The 20,509-nt window shown below is 46.0% G+C and overlaps 1 protein-coding gene across 7 annotated transcripts in view; it reads left to right on the forward strand.

Moving 5' to 3' along the window:
* The window catches only part of LOC137304745 (neogenin-like), a 140,949-nt gene that overhangs the window by 53,766 nt on the left and 66,674 nt on the right, over window positions 1-20,509 (forward strand). For all 7 annotated transcript variants that reach the window (XM_067973439.1, XM_067973434.1, XM_067973433.1 and 4 more), the window contains exons 3-5: window positions 11,476-11,751; window positions 12,359-12,509; window positions 18,609-18,745. In XM_067973439.1, coding sequence (XP_067829540.1) covers window positions 11,476-11,751; window positions 12,359-12,509; window positions 18,609-18,745 — 564 coding nt within the window. The remainder of the gene's footprint in view (window positions 1-11,475; window positions 11,752-12,358; window positions 12,510-18,608; window positions 18,746-20,509) is intronic.

The raw sequence follows: 20,509 nt of genomic DNA on the forward strand, positions 1-20,509 counted from the left end.
CTGCCATACAAATGGCTGCGAGGCTTCCTTTCATTCTTGGAACTTAAAATAGCTCCCAGTGGTAGGAGAGCAGGATTTAGTTCACTGCTCATTGGGCTCCAGCCATGCCAGGGTTTATTATTCCTTTTACATCATGCAGTTACACCACAAATCACCCCTGTGTTACCATGAAGGGCCATCCAACATACAGAGCCATTGCTACAGCAGCTGGCTGCCTGCTGTCCGACTGATGCACTCTTTTTATATTATAGGGTGGCCTCTCACAGCAAGTGCCCCTCAAACCAAAAGACCGCAGAGGTCAGCTCATTTCAGCAGGGGCGAGCCTGGATTAGAGAGGAGGAAAATCAGTCAGGGTTTCTGCCTCAGGAATTTTTTCCAGCAAGGACCCAGGCCAGTGTCAGATCTGCCTTGGCAGTTTGCCATCGGTTGCCTCCCTGCAGTATTCCCACTGCCTCCAGCTCTCTTCTGTAGAACTGATGTGAACTTCACGACTCTCGACACCCTAGGCTCAAATTCTCAGAGGCCCCACAGGCAGGACCTTCCATTCAGCTGGCGTCAGGACTGGGGAGCAACAAGTTAACTGGGAGTGCAGTGCTCACAGGCCTTGCCTCTCTCCTCGATTGCCTGTGCCATGCCCTGTAGCCAGTGTCAGAAATGTCATCAAACTAAACCTAAAAAGTTCACATCAACCAGTGCCAAGTGTCTGCGTAGAACTGGAGGTGAGGCCTCGATACATGCACCAGGTGCATTTGTGGGTTAAACAGCAGAGGCATTATGGAAGTGGGGCCCACCCATCCGTTTGCTCTGTGTAACTCGGTGAAACTCTGGTGTGCTTCTCGCGACCGGGTTGGTTTTTTCGTTTCGCTAACCTTTCCCCCTCAGGTGGGAGTCAAACCCCTCGTTTCCTGTCCCCACCCTCACTGGAAATTTCTGGATGCCGCTTAACTCTCCCTTTAAAAGTTCTGCCCAACAGCAGTTTCCTGTCAAACTGGTTAGAGCCTGTGTTTACAGATTTACAGCAGGACCCCTAATGGGTGGGGAATTGGATCAAGTATCCAAATTAGTGTGATAAGAGAAAGAAATTAGAGTGCAGATAAAGGAGCGATGAGTGAGATAGTGTGCTATTTACTGGCCTGGAGAGGCAGAAACTTGTTAAGTGGTGTGGACATTAATTACACTTCTAGTTTACCGTGGGATCCCTTGCTCTAATACAGTCAACCAATTTTAATGCACAAACCATTGCACTGAAGAGTGCCGTAAGCCTGCACTACAGAAATGTATTTGACCCGGGCTCACTGTTCGAGAACAAGTAGTAAAGTGCACTGACAGCTGCCATTTACTTTCAAACACACCAACTTATCGATCAAATAATTTTAATCTCTTAATTTTAACCTGCCTGCAAGAAGCTCTGTTTCCTTTTTCATTGCAAAGTCCTTTTCTTTTTAAATCTCTATAAAACACAATTCCGATGAAGGATTGAATCCTGCTTGATCAAATGGGGAGGCCCTTTTAACAACCCTGTGACATTCCTGGAGAGTGTACAAGAAAAAGCTTGTCGTTTGATGATCCCGCTCTCACTTTTACCTTCCACTTCTCCCTCACAATATTTTTTGTCTCTCTCCATTTATCAATTCTACCATGGTCAGTGGTTGTCTGAACATTCCTCTCTCATTCCTCCTAAGTTCTGACACACTCTGCATCCTCCCTATGTCAAAGTCCAGATCCACCGCACTATCTCCTACTCTAACTCATTCTTTGCCTTTACTTTAAAACTCCTCACCTCCCTCAGGCTTCTCTGGAACAAGAGGAAGGAATCATGCGAGGAGAAACTTTACACAGCTCTGCGTGAATGGGATAGTGAGTTCAAAGTTGCTGTTGGAAGTTTCCAGAAGATACAGATTCATGAGCTGGCAAGTAGCAGGCCAAATGGCGGGGGCTCCCCTCTGACAACTTCCTCATAAGAATTGCCCCCTGCATGGAGACTGAAGAAAACTTCAACAAAATAAATATGGAAACTCAAAAACAACAGTTTTGTGTTTGTATGTCTGCACACTCATGCGTGTAAATAAGGAAAAACTGTTTCCACTGGCAGAAGGGTCGGTAACCAGAGGACACAGATTCAAGGTAATTGTCAAAAGAGCCAGAGGGGAGATGAGAAGAACTTTTTTTATGCAGCGAGTTGTTATGATCTGGAGGGCACTGCCTGAAAGGGCGGTGGAAGCAGATTTATTAATAACTTTCAAAAGGGAATTGGATAAACACTTGAAGAGGAGAAAATTGCAGGGCTATAGGGAAAGAGCAGGGGAGTGGGACTAATTGGATAGTTCTTTCAAAGAGCCGGCACAGGCACGATGGGCCAAATGGCCTCCTCCTATGCCGTAAGATTCTATGATTCTATGTGCACTCATGGCGTGCGCACACACGCGCGCACACACACACACACACACACACACACACATACACACACACACACCCCAATCTGCATGTGTACCCATCCACACACACCCCACTCATATATAAAAAGTTGAATTTTTTTCTGATTGACGTGCTTCCATTGCATTGTTTGATGTATGGTGACCAGACAGGGTTCTACAGTGACTCCAGCTATGCCGGTGCCTCAGACAGTGTCAGTATCACTTCCTTGTGTATCTCCAGGTTGTGTTTACTTTGGCATCTCATGTCGTGCAGCGTGACTAGACTTACAAAATTTGATTCGCCAACACACCCATCTCCTGCTCCACCTTTTTAATGATATACCCCTCACTGTGCAATGATATTTCTTATTTTTGGCATTATTTTACAGCTCTCAATTTCAATTCATCTGCTCAGTTACTAAGCTGTCTGTTGCTCTTTGAATGACATCAGAAGATGTGGGGTTTTTTTTCCTTACCTAATTTGGTATCAATGTGGCTCGGCTGATAAACTTCTGTTGCCGTATGTCACTGTTAGTTACAAACTCTTGTATGCCCGTAATCCAACAAATGAGAACCACTCAGCAATACTGCAACACATCTCTCCCAGAGGTAACCGGACAAGCCTGTGCCTACAATATCCCTGCTTCTGATTTTAATCCTGCCCCCGAGGGCAGTTGTGAAGTGTATGCCAGGCAACAACAACAACTTGCATTTATATAGCGCCTTTAACGAGGTAAAACGTTCCAAGGTGATCCACAGGAGCTTTATCAAACAAAATTTTGACACCGACCCACATACGGAGATATTAGGACAGGTGACCAAAGGCTTGGTCAAAGAGGTAGGTTTTCAGGAGCGTCTTAAAGGAGCAGAGATAGGTAGAGAGGCAGAGAGGTTAAGGGAGGGAATTCCAGAGCTTAATGCCTGGGCAGCTAAAGGCACGGCCGCCAATAGTGGAGTGATTAAAATCGGGGATGTGCAAGAGGCCAGAATTGGAGGAATACAGAGATCTCAGAGGGTTGTAGGGCTGGAGGAGGTTACAGAGATAGAAAGAGTCGACACAGTGGAGGGGTTTGAATACAAGGACGAGAATTTTAAAATCGAGGTGCTGCCAGATCAGGAGCCATTGTAGATTAGCAAGCACAGGGGTGATGGGTGAATGGGACTTGGTGCGAGTTAGGATACGGGCAGTAGAGTTTTGGATGAGTTCAAGTTTAAGGAGGGTGGAAGATAGGAGGCCAGCCAGGAGAACATTGGAATAGTTGAGTCTAGAGGTAACAAAGGCATGGATAAGGGTTTCAGCAACAGATGAGCTGAGGCAGGGGTGGAGACAGGAGATGTTATGAAGGTGGAAGTAGGCGGACTTGGTGATGGAGCGGATGTTGGTCAGAAGCTCATCTCCGGGTCAGATAGGACGCCAAGGTTGCGAACGGTCTGGTTCAGCCTCAGACAGTGGCCAGGGAGTGAGTTGGAGTCAGTGGCTAGGGCGCACGGAGTTTGTGTCGGGGACCGAAGACAATGGCTTCGGTCTTCCCAATATTTAGTTGGAGGAAATTTCTGCTGATCCAGTACTGGATGTCAGACAAGCAGTGTGACAAATCAGGGACAGGGGAGGGGCTGAGAGAAGAGGGTGTTGCCTGTGTAAATGTGGAACCTGACGTGGTATTTTTGGATGATGTCACCGAGGGGCAACATGTAGATGAGACACTTCCCCCTTCCTCAGAAAGAGAATAGTTTTGTTTTCAGCTCCCCTGGCGGGTTAGTCACCGACCGCCTGGTGTGGTACTGGGTTATATGCACTGGGAGCTGCTGGATTTGCTCCCCAGTCGATATTGAGTTAGCTGATCGTAGTCAGTCAGCAGCAGGGATGGTCAGCTGGTCTCAGCATTCTCACTCCTTATCACTATCCAGTGACATGCTGTAGAGGTGTGACTGTTGGGCGAGGACAGAATTAGGTTGGGGTGTGATATGCTTCAATAACCTGCCAACACTTGCTCATACATGAAGAATAGCACCTGGATGAGGCACTGGAGGGCGCTCAGCATCTGTGGAATTGTACCTAGCAAGAGACCGCACCTTTGTAAGAGGACTTTGAACTGTCTGGAGGGTGACCCCTCACTCTGAAATCACACTGCAGGCTGCCCATCCCTGTGAAATCACTTTGCAGGCTGCTCAGATGGGTTTCCCCTGGTTGGGTGTCTCTCGAGTGGCTTTCAAGTTGGTTTGACGTTGTGTTTGCAATGGGGACAATATATTTTACGCAGCAAGTTGTTGTGATCTGGAATGCACTGCCTGAAAGGGCGGTGGAAGCAGATTCAATGGTAACTTTCAAAGGGAAGTTGAATAAGTACTTAAAAAGGAAAAAAATTGCAGGTCTATAGGGAAAGGGCAGGGGAGTGAGGCTAATTGGATAGCTCCTTCAAAGATCCGGCACAGACACGATGGGTCGAATGGCTGCCTTCTGTGCTTATCATTCTATGTTAGGCACTCAGTAACTGGTATCACCAGAGTGACCAGCAGGGAGGGAGACCCGGTCAGTCTCCTTATCGTCAGCAAAATTGATTCTTTGAAATTAAAAACCAAAAGAATTGAGGATAAATATATCATTTTCTTCAACAAAAGAGAGCTGGCTGAACAAATGTACTCCCCCTACGCTTTCCTTCCCCTTTAAGGTGCGTACAGATTGCAGTGTAGAGGGAGGGGGAAAGAGGCTACTGTCTGATACAAGAAGATTCAATGCCTGCTGTGATTTTGTGTAGCCCGCTCTTTGATGGTCTATCTCTAATTGACACATTTTTCAGCTTTCTGTAATGGGAACAGAGTTTCTTTGATACTGGTGTTGCTATGGAGATGACCTCTTTAGTTGGTCGGAATGAAGAAGATCACAAGAAACAGTTTCTGAAAGGAGAAAACTTTTTTTTATTATTAAGTAACAGAATGGATATGACCTGATGGCTCAGTAAATGCCTCCCCCACCAGGTTTGGTACTAATGTTTAAAAATGATGAAAGGATTTGAAAGAGTAAATATAAAGAGCAGCTATTTCCCCTGGTGGGGGAATCCAGAACAAGGGGGAGCAATCTTAAAATTAGAGCTAGGCCATTTAGGAGGGAAATCAGGAAGCACTTTTTCATACAAAGGGTAGTGGAAATCTAGAACTCTCTTCCCCCAAAAGGCTGTGGACCCACTTGCTCCTCCCAGACCCAGATCTGTGTACCCATCTTAATGCTCCCTAGCCCCCAAGCCACATTCCCAGTGCTTCCTAATCCCAGGGCTGCTCCCAATGCTCCCTGGACCTGGGAGCTCCCTCCTCAATGCTGTTGGATGTGAAGAACCTTCTCCCAGTGGTCCCAGACTTGTAGTGATCCCAAAGCCCCCTCTACAGTGCTCCTGAACCACAGGACCCCACCTTGCACTGCTAGATCCTGAGACCCCATTGCATTACTGCCAGACCCCACACAGGCTATCTCCAGTGCTGTTAAATCAGTGTCCGTAATGCTACTTGACATAGTAGCATTTTTTTATATAAAACCTCTGACTAGATTTTCTAGTATATAGTTTTGATACTGAGTGATTCTTGTAATTCATCACCTCAAACTTCTTCCATCATCAGTGACAGGCCTGTAACTCCCAGTGCTTCACCCTGATACAGCTCGCAATATTCGCTCCAGATATGAGCCAAGTTTGGATTAAGAACAGAATCTCAGATTATACTGCTGTTTTTCACAGTCCACATTAACACAGTATGGAAATTTCCTGCACCCACTTTCACTTTATTGAAATGGTAGCTGTACATACCTGAAATCATAGAGCACAGAAGGAGGCCATTCAGCCCATTGTGCCAGTGCCAGCTCGCTGAAAGAGCTGTCCAATTAGTCCCACTCCCCTGCTCTTGCCCATAGCCCTGCAATTTTTTCCGTTTCAGGTATTTATCCAATTCCCTTTTGAAAGTTATTATTGAATCTGCTTCCACTACTCTTTCAGGCAGTGCATTCCAGATCACAACAGCTCACTGCCTAAAAAAATTCTACTCACGTCGCCTCTGGCTCTTTTGCCAATTACCTTAAATCTGTGTCTTCTGGTTACCGACCCTCCTGCCAGTGGAAACAGTTTCTCCCTATTTACTCTATCAAAACCCCTCATAATTTTGAACACCTCTATTAAATCTCCCCATAACCTCTTCTGCTCTAAGGAGAACAACCCCAGTTTCTTGAGTCTCTCCATGTAATGAATTTTACAAAATTCAGGGATTGGCGAGCCAGCTGGAGCTGGAATCCCGTTGGGGTCTGTGTGTCTCCTGTTGAGCCAACAGCATGATCCCGCTCAGGGGCTCCCATTGGCTGGGCAGACAGTGGAGACCCAGAGATGGGAGAAGCAGTAATTCTGGGTGTAACAAGTAAAAAGGGGGAGGGGCTGTAAGTGGCTGATAGCACAGGGGCTGGGGCTGAATTGGCTGATGTCATGGGGGATGGGGCTGAAGTTGTTCATAATTGCGGTCGACTTTATTCTGGAGCTTTCAGTCGAGAGCATTTTGAGCTGAGAAGAGAGATGAGCAGAGTAGCAGCGTCTATAATGGGGTGGCCAACCGATGCCTCTCAAGTTGCATGTAGTTCTTGCGCAGCTACTAAGTGTCTCTTAAACACCATAGACCTGTGCGCAGGAATTAAATTCAACAGCAGTGTGAGTAAGAATGTCTCCCGTCAGGGCGCGGTGCAGAGTGGGGAGAGTTCCTTCATTCCTCCTTCAATGAGCTGATGGGCGAGTGTGATTGGCTACCAAGGAGCTCAGTGAATGAATGAATGAACACTCCCATATTGTATCATGCCTCCATGACAGCCAATCACGCTCACCGAGCTGTACAGCGAATGAACGGATGTCTCCACCAGCTGCACCAGGCCAATGCTAGTTAGCGTTTGCAGGATCTTCAACCATAACTTGTCTCTCTCTGCTCTCTGGATGAAATTGTTTGCCTCATTCATAATTTCCTTAACAGATTGACAATAAAATGAAGCTTGTTCATGTTGGATTAATTTCCGCATTGTAATTTGATTTGGAGACTAGTCTCTCGGGCTGTGGATCAGCTAATGAGCAGCTAAACATTGTCTTGAGGTTTTGTACTTAAATTCAGTGTTAAATTCGAGTGGGTGGGTTCCCAGCTCATTGAGTAGTGTTATGGGTTCTAATAGAAGCTTAAAAATGTCAATAGTTGCTGACTCCGTTTAGTGACTCACTCCTTCATGGTTTATGTACTTTGGGTAATCTCAGAACACCGATTCCATCCTAACTTTACTCTGGAGGTGCAGAATATCTACCTGCCATCATTTGGAATGGATTGCAGAATACAGTAAATTGGCAAGTTACCTTTCCTTTGCGGGAAATCAGAGCTGCTTTGCTGGAACACATTTGTCAGCCCACAGTTTATTTGTCTCATGAGCCTCGAGAGGCTCCTTGCCCCTGATTTAGGACGTGCCTTTGGTTGAAATATAAATGCTGCTGATCCTCAGGACATTTTTCATTTTCATTTGCCTCCAAAATCTAGTTTGGCTTCAGTTCGGGCTGCACTGTTGCGATTAACGGCAATAAGTTTTTGTTCTCCCAGTTTTTGCTTCTGACTGACTCCTGCCCAATTTAATAATGTGCCACACTGGCTGTGACACGTAGTGACACCTGGGGACAGAAAACGTAGAATCCACACAAGCAGCGATACTCAAGTATCAGGCGACAGTCAGCCCTCTGCATTTGTGGACCGTCTGCTGGCAATAGCACCCTGACACTGCAAGTTCCAAGGTCGACTGGGACAGTTCATCGATGCAGGGCCTGTAAGATGCACGGGCAGCTGAGATCATCCACAAGTGCACAGGCTGCAGGATTTAGGGATGGCAGCAACTGGCCATGAAAGTAGATATTGTAAGATTTGGGAATGGCTGGGATTGTTCATATGCAGAAGCTGTAAGATCCAGCTGCATTCTCTGGAATTCTGATGGTTTCAGGTGTACTGGGTGCAGAGCAGCTGACAGCAGTGGGGCAAAGAATACATCAGTAGGGGATGAAGTAACTATATAGGGAAGTAGCAGTACTGATTGATACGTGATACGACAGTAAATAAATTTAAAACAGAAATATACAGTTTCCTAGAAGTAAAGGGAATTAGGGGTTACGGGGAGCGGGCAGGAAATTGGACATGAATTTAGATTTGAGGTTAGGATCAGATCAGCCATGATCTCATTGAATGGCGGAGCAGGCTCGAGGGGCCGATTGGCCTACTCCTGCTCCTATTTCTTATGTTCTTATGTGCCCATAACCATAAGACAATTAAAACGTGTGTGTGTATATATATAGATTTATATATTTCTGTGTATAAAGGTGTGTATGTGTAATTTTTGTTCATGGGATTTTCCTGAGTTCCTCTAAGCCATCAGTTTGGTTGGGGGGTGATTTACCTCAACGCACCCTCTCCCCATAATAGGGAAGTTATTTTGCTCTTCTCGTACAAACTGGTTCCTGTGGGGATTTTCTGTGTTTTCTCTCTCCACCCATCATAGTCTTTTGCTGGTATTTAGGAGAGTGAAAGTTGTTGTCATTTTTATTCAAAGGATGCCCATTTTAGGGAGACCGTACTCACAGAAATGTTGTTTGACTTTTTAAAGAATCCTAATTTTGTGAGTTACAGGAGTACACAGGTTGGGTTTGTCCTTGCTAGGCAGCTCGGTGATGTCATTGCCAAGGGCAGCCCCATTAATCTTTGGTGCAGAGTCCCTAGTTGCTAACTTGGTTTCTGAGGGTCTCGGAGTTCTGGATTGCCTCTCGGGCAGCTCTGAAGTTGCCACCTGCCCCACCCACTGCCCTTTGGGTCCAGTGGATCTGCTCAGGTACAGCTCCCCGTTGATGATGTCACAGAGTGCCTAACATGGAGGAGAAGCTTCACTGGTCCCACAGCTCAGAAAATTGGCATTTAAGAAATATATAAAGTGAGATTCTTGCATTTTTAAAAATAAATTTGAACAAAAATTCCCTCCCCAGTGCCACCCATCACTTCAATCATCAATTCAGCACTTTATGCCTCGTTACGTACAGTTGCTAATGGTGAGACCATCAGCAGTTTCTGTGTTTGAAGCCCACTCAGAGCTGGAATCGATCAGCATTTCTCCCCCTCTCTCTCTGACCCACTGAACTCCTGGGTGATTGATGGCATAACTGTTATTCATTGGGAAGGGAGTTAAAGGATGGAGCTCTAAGCCGGAATTTCATCTCCCTCAATGACTCTTGCACCGCCTGGTGTGGTCTGGAGCCATACTGGCCAGAAGACCCCAGGGTCTATTCCGAGTCTGCTGAGTTGAGCAATCTCAGCTGGAGTGGCCTCCCTGGGTTAGGGATGGAAAACAATCAGCTGCGATTCCTACTGTGAAAGTGTGTGTGTGCGTGTGCGCGCGCGCGCATGTGCGCGTCGAATGAAGAGAGGGAGGGAGGGTGGGCTCACGTACCGGGATGCTGGCAACCATGGAAACCTAGCACAGCAGCTTCAGGACGGGTGGGAGGGGAAAAATAAATAAATCTTCTCTTCGTAGTTGCATATTTAAAGAATCCTGAGCTGACTTTGGCACAGTTCCAGGCTGGTGTTTGCTCTTGGGGGAATGGCGACTTGTCTATCCCCTGACCCAGCAAGTAGGTTGTGTTGCAGAGTGTGGGAAATGGATGAGTTTGCGTGCAGTAATTCATAGAGTGGAAAGGATCGCTGTGCAACAGATACCTGAGCCTGTTGCTGTACTGGGTCCGTTTCAAATCCCACTGCTAATATTACTTGTTGGGCAGATTATGAAGCATTACTGCAAATAGTCATAAATGTAGTCTCGGAGTGAACACATCGCCTGTGACAGAGACACTGTGGAGTTGGTGTGTAACACAGAGACCAGTCTCACTGGATTGTTGTGTAACAGAGACCAGTCTCACTGGATTGGTGTGTAACACAGAGACCAGTCTCACTGGATTGGTGTGTAACACAGAGACCAGTCTCACTGGATTGGTGTGTAACACAGAGACCAGTCTCACTGTGGATTGCTGCTAATCCAACTTATCATAGAAAAGACTTTTGACACATTGGAAAACATCAGCTATGGGGCTCAATTTTTTAGTTGTTATATATTATTGATTGGAACTCCTTACTTCCCTCAGTCTTCCCTTCTTCCTTTTAAAATCTAAGCTTGTTCTCAACGTTTTGCTGCTTCCTGATTCACTCATCTCTCCTGTTCCCAAACTTGGTGATGTCCCCAACAATGGACCTTCACCCGTCACCTTGAGTTTTCAAATGTCTGCCACACACAGACCACAAACTTCCTTTTTTGAATTAAGAAACTTGGGTGAGGGACCACAGTCTGCAGTTCTGGAAGTAGTGGTTAGAGGACACCACACTTGGATCCTCTGCTTTGATCTAACCCAGGATATTACCCATCGACTGACCTGTGATAGTTCCCCTTGAAATTACCATGATTAGGAGGATAACAGGTGTCACGTGCTCAGGGTCAAGTCACGGTGTCAGCAGTGACTCAGTGGGTAGCACTCTCGCCTCTGAGTCAGAAGGTGGTGGGTTCAAGTCCCACTCCAGAGACTTGAGCACAAAAATCTAGGTTGACATTCCAGTGCAGTACTGAGGGAGTGCTGCACTGTTAGAGGTGCCGTCTTTCGGATGAGATGTTAAACCGAGGTCTCTGCCTTCTCAGGTGGACGTAAAAGATCCCATGGCCACTATTGGAAGAAGAGCAGGGGAGTACTCCCCGGTGTCCTGGCCAATATTTATTCTTCAACCAACATCACTAAAACAGATAATCTGCTCATTATCACATTGCAGTTTGTGGGACCTGTGTGCAAATTGGCTGCTGTGTTTCCTACATTACAACAGTGACTACGCTTCAAACATACTTCATTGGCTGTTAAGCGCTTTGGGACATCCTGGGGTTGTGAAAGGTGCTATATAAATGCAAGTCTTTCTTTCTATGGGGACAGTGAAATGAATGGCCACTAACTTGGTATAATGTCTGCAATAAAGTGACTCGTGACTGTGCCTGTTTCAGGTCTTCCTCGGTTCAACGGTCAGCCTGTAGCTACCTCTGTACACCAAGGCGACACCACCCTGCTAGGCTGCGAAGTGAATGCCGATCTCGTTCCATTTGTGAGGTGGGAGCACAACCGACAGCTCGTGGCATTGGAAGGAAGGTTCCTCAAGCTACCCAGTGGCGCTCTAGAGATCAGCAATGCCTCTGACAGCGATGCTGGACCTTATCGCTGCTCTGTAGAAACTGCAGGCTCCTCCAAAACTAGCGACGAGGTGGAGCTCACAGTTTTACCAGGTAACGATCAATCAGAATAAACTAGTTTACAGTGAGCAAAAGAACCAAGGGAACTGGGTGGGATTCTGGCCTTTCACCTCTGGGACGGGGCTTGAAACCCAGCCAGGCTGATTGGAAGGAAGTCTGGTCTGTCTGGTGGCACGAAGTGTCCACATGAAGTGAGTTTGGGTATTCCAAATCCAGTTCCAAACTGCTCCAAACTTGGCTTTCAGTTGGCAATCTCGCTCAGAGAGGGGACAAGTTGATTGGTAAGTGAATGTAAAAATGTCGTACTTTTGCAGTTGGGGGTGCTCTGTTAAGGTTTAGGCACTGAAAAGGGAACTTTACCCTGTCAAGCTGCGCTGTACCTGACTTGGAAGTGCCCAAAAATCAAAGTGTTCAATTCCTCGAAGCAAACATCCTTCTCCTCAATACACTCAAAATTCATTGTACAAAAAACTTTTAAAAAAAATTGCAGTCCGCTATTCCCATTTATTCCACCTTCTTTTTATCTGATGGGTCTCGATGGATTTGTTCCTGTAAAGTCCGGGTGCTCTAATTGACGGCCGGAACTCTGTGTAGCTGTGATAACTGGTTCACTGACAGTTCTCTCCTTGTCCTTTTTCAGAGATGGGTGCAGAACGAAAGCTGAAGTTTCTCCAGCAACCTGTGCCTATTAGTAAAGTTTCAGGCCAGACGGTAATATTACCATGTGTGGTCTCTGGCCATCCAACACCCACCATTCATTGGACCCGGAGTGAAGAGACTATCTCGGAAAGGTCTGTCGTTTCCATTCACAGAATGAACTTAACCAAAGTAAGGTTGTTCTAGGACAATAATCCGGACTGGGAGAGCATTAATGATCGTTCGCCTGTGATCCTTAATCGACCTGCTTCTACCCATGTGTCTGGCCCTCTATTCGTGACCCACTTGGCTGTAGGATATTGATTGGGTTAGGACGCACCATTTTCTTGCTCTCCAGCAAAAGAAGGCATGGATGGGAATGTTGTTTGGAGGTGGGGTGAAAGCACCTTTAGAAAATGACCAGCATGTGGGAATGGCAGCCCAGTCAGTCTGTTGGAGGACCAAGGGTCCCACAACACTGAGACATAACTTGGGATTATGGCCCTTAACGAAAAGTTAATAGGTAACTGTTACAGAATAACAAGAGCTGGGCCAACCTGACTGGATAGTGAGAGTTAAAGAGCAGGTGGAAAATTAGTAACTTACTAGTCGATGTCCCGTGGCATTGCACAATGGAGTGAAAATCAAGTGTAGTCTTCAGGTGAAGTGGGGTTACAGGGCGTGGGGTAATTTAACTAAGATGCACAGATAGAATTCAGCCTCCATTTTAAAGTCATACAATCAATCAGTCTTTTTATATAATACTTTGATTTCATAGTGGCAAAACATGGGGTGCAGTAGCTTAGTGGTTATGGCACTGGACTAGGAAACTAGAGGTCGAGAGTTCAAAACCAACCATGGTGAGCTGTAAAATTGAATTCAATAAAACTAGTCATTTGTGGGCTGGCAGCAGAAAAAAAACCATGAAAGCTGCTGGATTATCGTAAAAACCCAACTGATTCACCAAAGTCCTTCAGGCAAGGGAACCTCCCCAGTTTGGCCTAAATGTGTCTCCAGTCACATACTATGTGGTTGACTCTTAACGCCATCTGGGCAACTGGGATGGGCAATAAATGTGGCCTTGCCAGTGTCACCCACATCCTGAGAGAAAATTAAAAACTATTTGGGAAACAGAGAGGTAGAGTTGGTTGGAGCACAGGAGTCTCTGCAGTGCAGGACGAGATGGAAGAACATAAGATATAGGAGCAGGAATAGGCCATATGGCCCCTCGAGCTGCTCCGCATTCCCCAAGATCATGGCTGATCTTCTACCTCAACTGCACTTTCCTGCCTTGAATCCTTTAGTGTCCAAAAATCTATCGATCTCAGTCTTGAATATATTCAGTGACTGAGCATTTACAGCTCTTTGGGTAGAGAATTCCAAAGATTCACAATCCTCTGAGTGAAGAAATTTTTCCTCATCACGGTTCTCAATGGTCGACCCCTTACCTTGAGACTATGCCCCCCAGGTGGGGAAGTAGCCTCTCAACATCTACCCTATCAAGCCCTCTAAGAATTTTCTATGTTTCAATGAGATCACCTCTCATTATTCTGAACTCCGGAGAATATAGGCCCATTCTACTCAATCTCTCCTCGTAGGACAATCTTCTCATCCCAGGAATCAATTTAGTGAAGCTGCATTCGGGAGATGCAAAACTACAGCACCACCACTGGCAGGAGGGTGTAATCACAGTGAGATGAGTTTACATAGGCAGCTTCTGTTCAAAATGTGGACACAGGAATTTATAATGGAAAAGAATTGACACAAAGTATAACAAAAATGTGACAGGAGATATGTACATATGTAAGATTTTTAATATATTGTAGGTATAGCAACCAGTTAAAGCACTGCTCAGCACTGACCTCAAGCTTGCTATAAAAATCTGAAAATGCATTTGAGCACACATTACCACAGGGTAATGGAGTAAGAGTTAACTTGCCTTTTTCTGCTAGCAGGAAGGTTCATATTATTATAGTACCCTTCAACGTGAACCTGCCATGGAAGTTCCTCACCAATTCCAAGTGTCCCATTGGTATGTGACAGCTCAGTGAGTAAGTGCATTGCCCAGTGTGGGACCGAGCTGTCCAGAACAGGAAGGTCCCGTCTAAGCTGTTAGTTCAGCTCAGCCAGGGCAGCATTTGTGGTGTTAAAATTGGCCTCAGTGCCCTTGGAAAGGAAGGAAAAATCGGCCAAGATTGTTGCTTCCGATCACCAACTATCCTATAGCCCCTGCTGTTAGGTGTGTGTGCTTCAGAACACTGGATGAGGATAGGGTTGGGCTCAGCTGTGGTGCCCCAAAAGTCAGCTGCCAACACGCACTGTCTATTCGCCCACAACAGTGATGGGACAACTCCAACAAGAAGTGCCCCTTCAGGATAGAAATCAGCAAATGTTGGAGCGGAAGGGGGCAGAAACTGGCCTTTGGAGGTTGGGGAAAGTGAAGGATCGGCTGAAGTTTGTTTTTTGAGTGTATTTTTTCCATGTGGTCTCACGGCTGAGGTAATGACTGCATCCTAGCCCTAGACAGGGAAGTGATTGTAAAGTCAGAGCTGTGACTGGGGATGGGTGCGGTCTGTGAGGGACTTTCAAATGCTTTTAGGTGTTACTGGAAACTGTGGAAACAACAGGGATCTATCAGATAAAACGCTTTGTTTAAAAAAACACTAATTTATGGCGGCTTTCCAATGGAAGTGCGTGTGATTTAATGATGGTCAGTAATGCAATAAATTTTTCTGGGGCTGAGAGGTAATAGAGTGGAGCTGCAGACATCTTGGGTGCTGGGAGATGGGGGATGCAGATTACTTTCCATTCAAGCTGTTACTGCTTGCTGCACTTCATATCAGTGACTCAGTCTGTCAGAACACAGACAGCATGCAATGAGCCATTGAGGGGCCGCTCTCGGGTGTATGTGCTGGCTGGTGCCTGGATATGGGCTTTTGTAGAATACATGACCTCTTCAGCACTGTAGCATTGTGCAAGACTGGGAATATAAGTACATTTAGTGTAAAATGGACCAAATCTGAGACTTGGCGGTTTATTGTGTATTTGTAATGTGCTAGTTATTGTCAAAAGATTGATTTTTAAAAGCACTAGATCTGTTTGAATTCCCCTTAAAGAATTGCCAGGAGCTGCTTAGTAAAAGTGACAATTTGCCTGTAAAGTAATCTAATCTGTAGACAGCGATCGTCCTCACACAGTGACGATATGTCCAGACAGAACTGTACTTGCAACCACTCAAACTAATCTTCCTGTGTTGTAACCTCACTCAGACGCCTTCTTTGTATCCCACTGCCTTATGTGACTGCAACCTATGGGGAAGATTGTAACTCCTTGTGTGTGTCATGCCCTCGCTCGAATTGCAGTGTGTGCGCGTGCGAGAGTGTGTGCGCGTGCGAGAGTTTGTGTATGTGAGAGATTCTGTGGATACAAGCTGCAGCTTGCAGGCTTCATTTTGTTCATTTGTTGCTCACAACCCCTTCAGAAGTCCCAGTAACATCCTTGCTTGTCTCCTCGTACAAATAATGATTCCCAGCTTTCTGGCCCCCTACTCTCCCCTTCCCTATCCCTTGATGGCTGATGTAGCTCACTAATCGCGGGATCTTGTCCACGCTTCAACTTAAGACAAGCTGCGTGCTGACTTTCCATAACATTCCCTGCAGTGTAGTGACATTGAGGTATTTACATAATGGGACCAAAAACTGCCAAATATGTGAATATTTCAGCTCCTGTTGGGTTCAGGCAGTCTCAGTACTGAAGGGGCCTTGAACGAGCTGGCCCTAGAGAGAATCGAATTCAAACACAAACCACAGGGCCAGGCTCCAAAAACAGACCCACATTTTATTAATTTGTGCTTAATTCCAACACTCTTTAATGTGATAGCTTCCTCTCTGTATCTGGATATTCTTAGGGTGATGTTTAATTGCAGATTCACTTCTGAAATGCAGCCTGTCAAGGCTTTTAAACTGCGTTCTGGGTAGTTATTTTTGGTATTTTTTTAAATTCACCCTAAACCCAGGCATTTGTTCCCTGCCAACTACTTAACAATGTGCCTAAACAAATAAATTAAATGCTGGAACTTTGGCTGGTAGCGTGCTTCATTATGAACTGGAATGCACTGCCAGAGGGGGTGGTGGAGGCAGATTCAATCATGGCTTTCAAACGGGAATTGGATAAATACTTGGAAAGGAAAAAATTTGCAGGGCTACGGGGATAGGGGCGGGAGAGTGGGACTAGCTGGATTGCTCTTGCATAGAGCCGGCACGGACTCGATGGGCCGAATGGCTTCCTTCCGTGCTGCAATCTTTCTATGATTCTATGAACCTAACTTATGTGTTCTTTCATTTAAGAAGAATATCTCCCAACTGTCCAGCCCATTCTGCCTTGAGCTGAGCTTGATCTATATATCTAAGATTTTACACCAGAGACAAGTTACTCCTGGGAGGGAGCACCGCATTGGCAAAAAAACCTCCCACCAACTTCTCCTTTTGGGTGATTTTCTTTCCCCTTTCTCTCTCGAAGGCGCTGGGTGCCATCCCATTCGTGGCCCAAGGAGCCATTCCTTCTGTGTGAGCCTAGACATGGGAACAGGAGGATGCCATTCTATTACATCATGGCTGATCTGTACCTCATCCTCCATTTTACCCACCTTTGTTCCATATCCCTTTACCTAACAAAAAAATCTATCGATCTAAGTCTTGAAAATTCACCCCAGCATCCACAGTGGCCGGGTGCTCTACTGTTGGAGGGATGACGGTCCAATTCTGTCCTCACCCAACATTCACTTGTGCCCATAGGAGTCACTAGACAGTGGTCACGTGAGAACCTTCCATATCCCTGGGGTGCTGAGGCAAATTGTAGCGTTCAAACCACTGACTCAACTGAGGTCAATTAACTCACTAAGGTTGGAACTTGGAGTCTTATGATTTGCGCGCTTCAGTACGATAGCGGGCAGTGCCTTTACCCCTTTGCTGCCAGGGAAGGACCTCTGTGCTGAATTGGTCATTGCAGGATTGAAATGAATGTTGTTGGGGGGGGGGGTGGGGTGGGGGGGGGGCGCGAGGGGGGGTGCGGGGCGGGGGGCAGAACTACTGAGTGTGTGAGTCTTAAAGAATGATTTGATGAAGGGACCAGAGTGTAATATAAATTCTACTCCGTGTGTCACAGGAGACTTGTCAAAGGTGTTCCAGAAAATTAATTTGACAGCAAGGAGCATCTTCCAGTTGTTCCTCATTCATTGAACTTTCGTGTGTTGGTGAAAAGCCATCACTGAAATGAGGAGAAGCTGTTAGAGTGGAATAGTATTTTTCTATTGAGAAGCACAGGGCTGTGGAGACCCCAACACATTCATCAACTTTCCCTTCAGAATGAGTTGACTCTGAGGTGAAAAATTACACAAACACTGAAATTGAGAGAGAGTAATTTAGCAGCATACTATAATCCAAAGCATCAATAACTTCTCAAACAATTTGTACCACTGATATTTAAAGAGCGAATGGCATGGTTTGTACAGGTGAGATTAGAGTTTGAATGGGGTGGTTTGTATGGGGAGATCAGAGTGATTAGGGTGGTTTGTATGGGGAGATCAGAATGATTGGATGGTTTGTACGGGGGCAGATATTGGGGAGTCAGTGGAGAGATCAGAGTGATTGGGATGGTTTGTATGGGGCAGATATTGGGGAGTCAGTGGAGAGATCAGAATGATTGGATGGTTTGTATGGGGCAGATATTGGGGAGTCAGTGGGGCGATCAGAATGATTGGGATGGTTTATATGGGGGCAGATATTGGGGAGTCAGTGGGGAGATCAGAGTGATTGGGGTGGTTTGTATGGGGCAGATATTGGGGAGTCAGTGGGGAGATCAGAGTGATTGGGGTGGTTTGTATTGGTGGTGTGGGAGAATTTGGAGAACGAATGGGACAGTTTGTATTTTTAATTCATTCTGGGGATTTGGGTGTCGCTGGCAAGGCTGGCATTTATTGCCCATCCCCTAGCTGCCCCTTGAGAAGGTAGTGGTGGGCCTTCTTCTTGAACCGCTGCAGTCTGTGAGATGAAGGGGCTCCCACAGTGCTGTTAGGTAGAGGATTCCAGGATTTTGACCCAGCAACAATGATGAGGGGAATGGGGCCGATTTGCACCAGGTCACAGGAGACCAGATTGTTGTCTTCGTTCCTGCTGTTTTCAGTTTATTTTTCATAATGTGTTGTGTTATCTGATGATGTTGTGTTCATACTAATGTCTGTCTATATCCTGTGGCAGGTCCCAGAGGATCACTTTGGTTGGTGATGGTAGTCTGCAGATCACTGACGTCACGGAGGAGGATGCTGGAATATATGAATGTCTGGCAGAGAATGGGAATGAGACGCTGCAGGCTCAGGCAGAACTAAACGTTCAAGGTATGAGAACTCAACATGTAATTGAGACGGTGTGCATGCTGGGGCCTCTCTCAGCTGCCTTCTCTGATCACCCTTAGTTTGATTAGTTTACCCGCTATGTACAAAACCGTTCTACAGGATCAGGCCACAGCTCAGTTCTCATTAATGTAACAGCGCTTTAGGCAGGGGTGGGTGTGCAATTGAGGCCTGTGGGGTGGGTATACAGAGTAGGTGGTAACCCTCTCCAAAAGCCTCTCAGTGTTCGTACACACACATATGAACACTGAGAGGCTTTTGGAGAGGGTTACACTGAATTTACAGAACAGAAACAGGCCATTCGGCCCAACTGATCTCTGCCGGTGTTTACGCTCCACCCGAGCCTCCTCCCACCTTACTTCATTTAACCCTATCGATATATCCTTTTATTCCTTTCCCTCACATATACTTATCTAGCTTCCCTTTAAATATATCTATAGGTGTGAGTGTATTTGGTATGGCTTTTTAGGAGTTGTGTATATTGGCGTGATAAAGTTCTTTCGGGACCTGCAAGCATGCAGTACGGGTATTTGGGGCTGCTGGGTGTGCAAGGCTTTTACAGTGTCTCTGGGTATTTATGGTGTGGGTTTATGTGCAGTAGTCCCATTTTCTGTTTATAATGTTCTTTCTTCCCCCCCCATGGTTCACTTTGTAAGCACAGTGTGCCCTGGAGCGATTCAGTATTAAGGTCTCGGGCCCCATCTCTGGTCTGTGTTGAGTTAGCGGATCTCAGTTAGAGCAGCAGTTTGAACCTTCGTATCCCTCAGACTTTGGAGGGAAAATTAGCCAGAGTTCTATCTCCTGATTGCTATTCAGTGCCGAGTCCTCTCCAACTGGAAAATGAGCATCAGCTACGGACAGGAACCAACTCGACTTTGATGCCTCCCGTGGTTGATTTGCCCAGGGTCTCACTGAAGAATGGTCACTTGGTGAGGTATTGGAGGGTGACCCTGAAAGTGTAACAGTAAAGTGTGAAATTTTCAAACTACACCCACTTGAACTCACAGTACAATTCCAAGTTCTGTCCTCCCAAACTTGGATTGTGTTTGAAGAGCACTCTGAGCTGTATGACACTAAGGTGAGGTACTGCAGGCTGCTTTATCACCTCTGGTGAGCAATTTGAGTTGATGAATTAAGACGATCACACATGAAATATGTCACACATTAGTGTGTGTTGGCTTCAGGCTAATTTTTTTCTTGTAGAGTACTGGTAATAGGCTAAATAAGCTGGGGGAGGGCTACATTCGCAAGTGTCACGAGCAAGCCTGGTCAACAGAGACTGGAAATTAGTTTTGGGATTTAAATTTAGCCAACACTTTTACAGACACTAAGGTGTTTCTGGAACGCACGATATTTGTTCCACCAGCAGTGCCCTCAGAACAGGAGGGGAGAATATCAGCAACAAAACAATCTTGTTTCTGGTTCTCTGATGTGTCCTTGGGTAAGAGTGAAATGCACTGTTCAGACTGTGGCAACTTTAATCACATCTCCACCCTTTGTTCACTCAAACCTCTTTCCCTCCCCATGAAAGATACAATTCAAGAGCTGGATTCTCACATTTCAGTGCTGTATGTGTATTTTCCTCTGTGTGTGACATGGAGGATGATTGAATTCATCTGGAGTGATTGTGTTGTGCCCGCAGCTCACTTAGCTGAATTGCTGGTAATTTGATAATCTGGCCTTTTGGTCACTGAAATGTTCAGCACTTCTGACATGTAATCACCTGGCGACTCTCCATCAATTTGTCAG

The sequence above is a fragment of the Heptranchias perlo genome, chromosome 38 (assembly GCF_035084215.1).
Source record: "Heptranchias perlo isolate sHepPer1 chromosome 38, sHepPer1.hap1, whole genome shotgun sequence".
NCBI lineage: Eukaryota > Metazoa > Chordata > Chondrichthyes > Hexanchiformes > Hexanchidae > Heptranchias > Heptranchias perlo.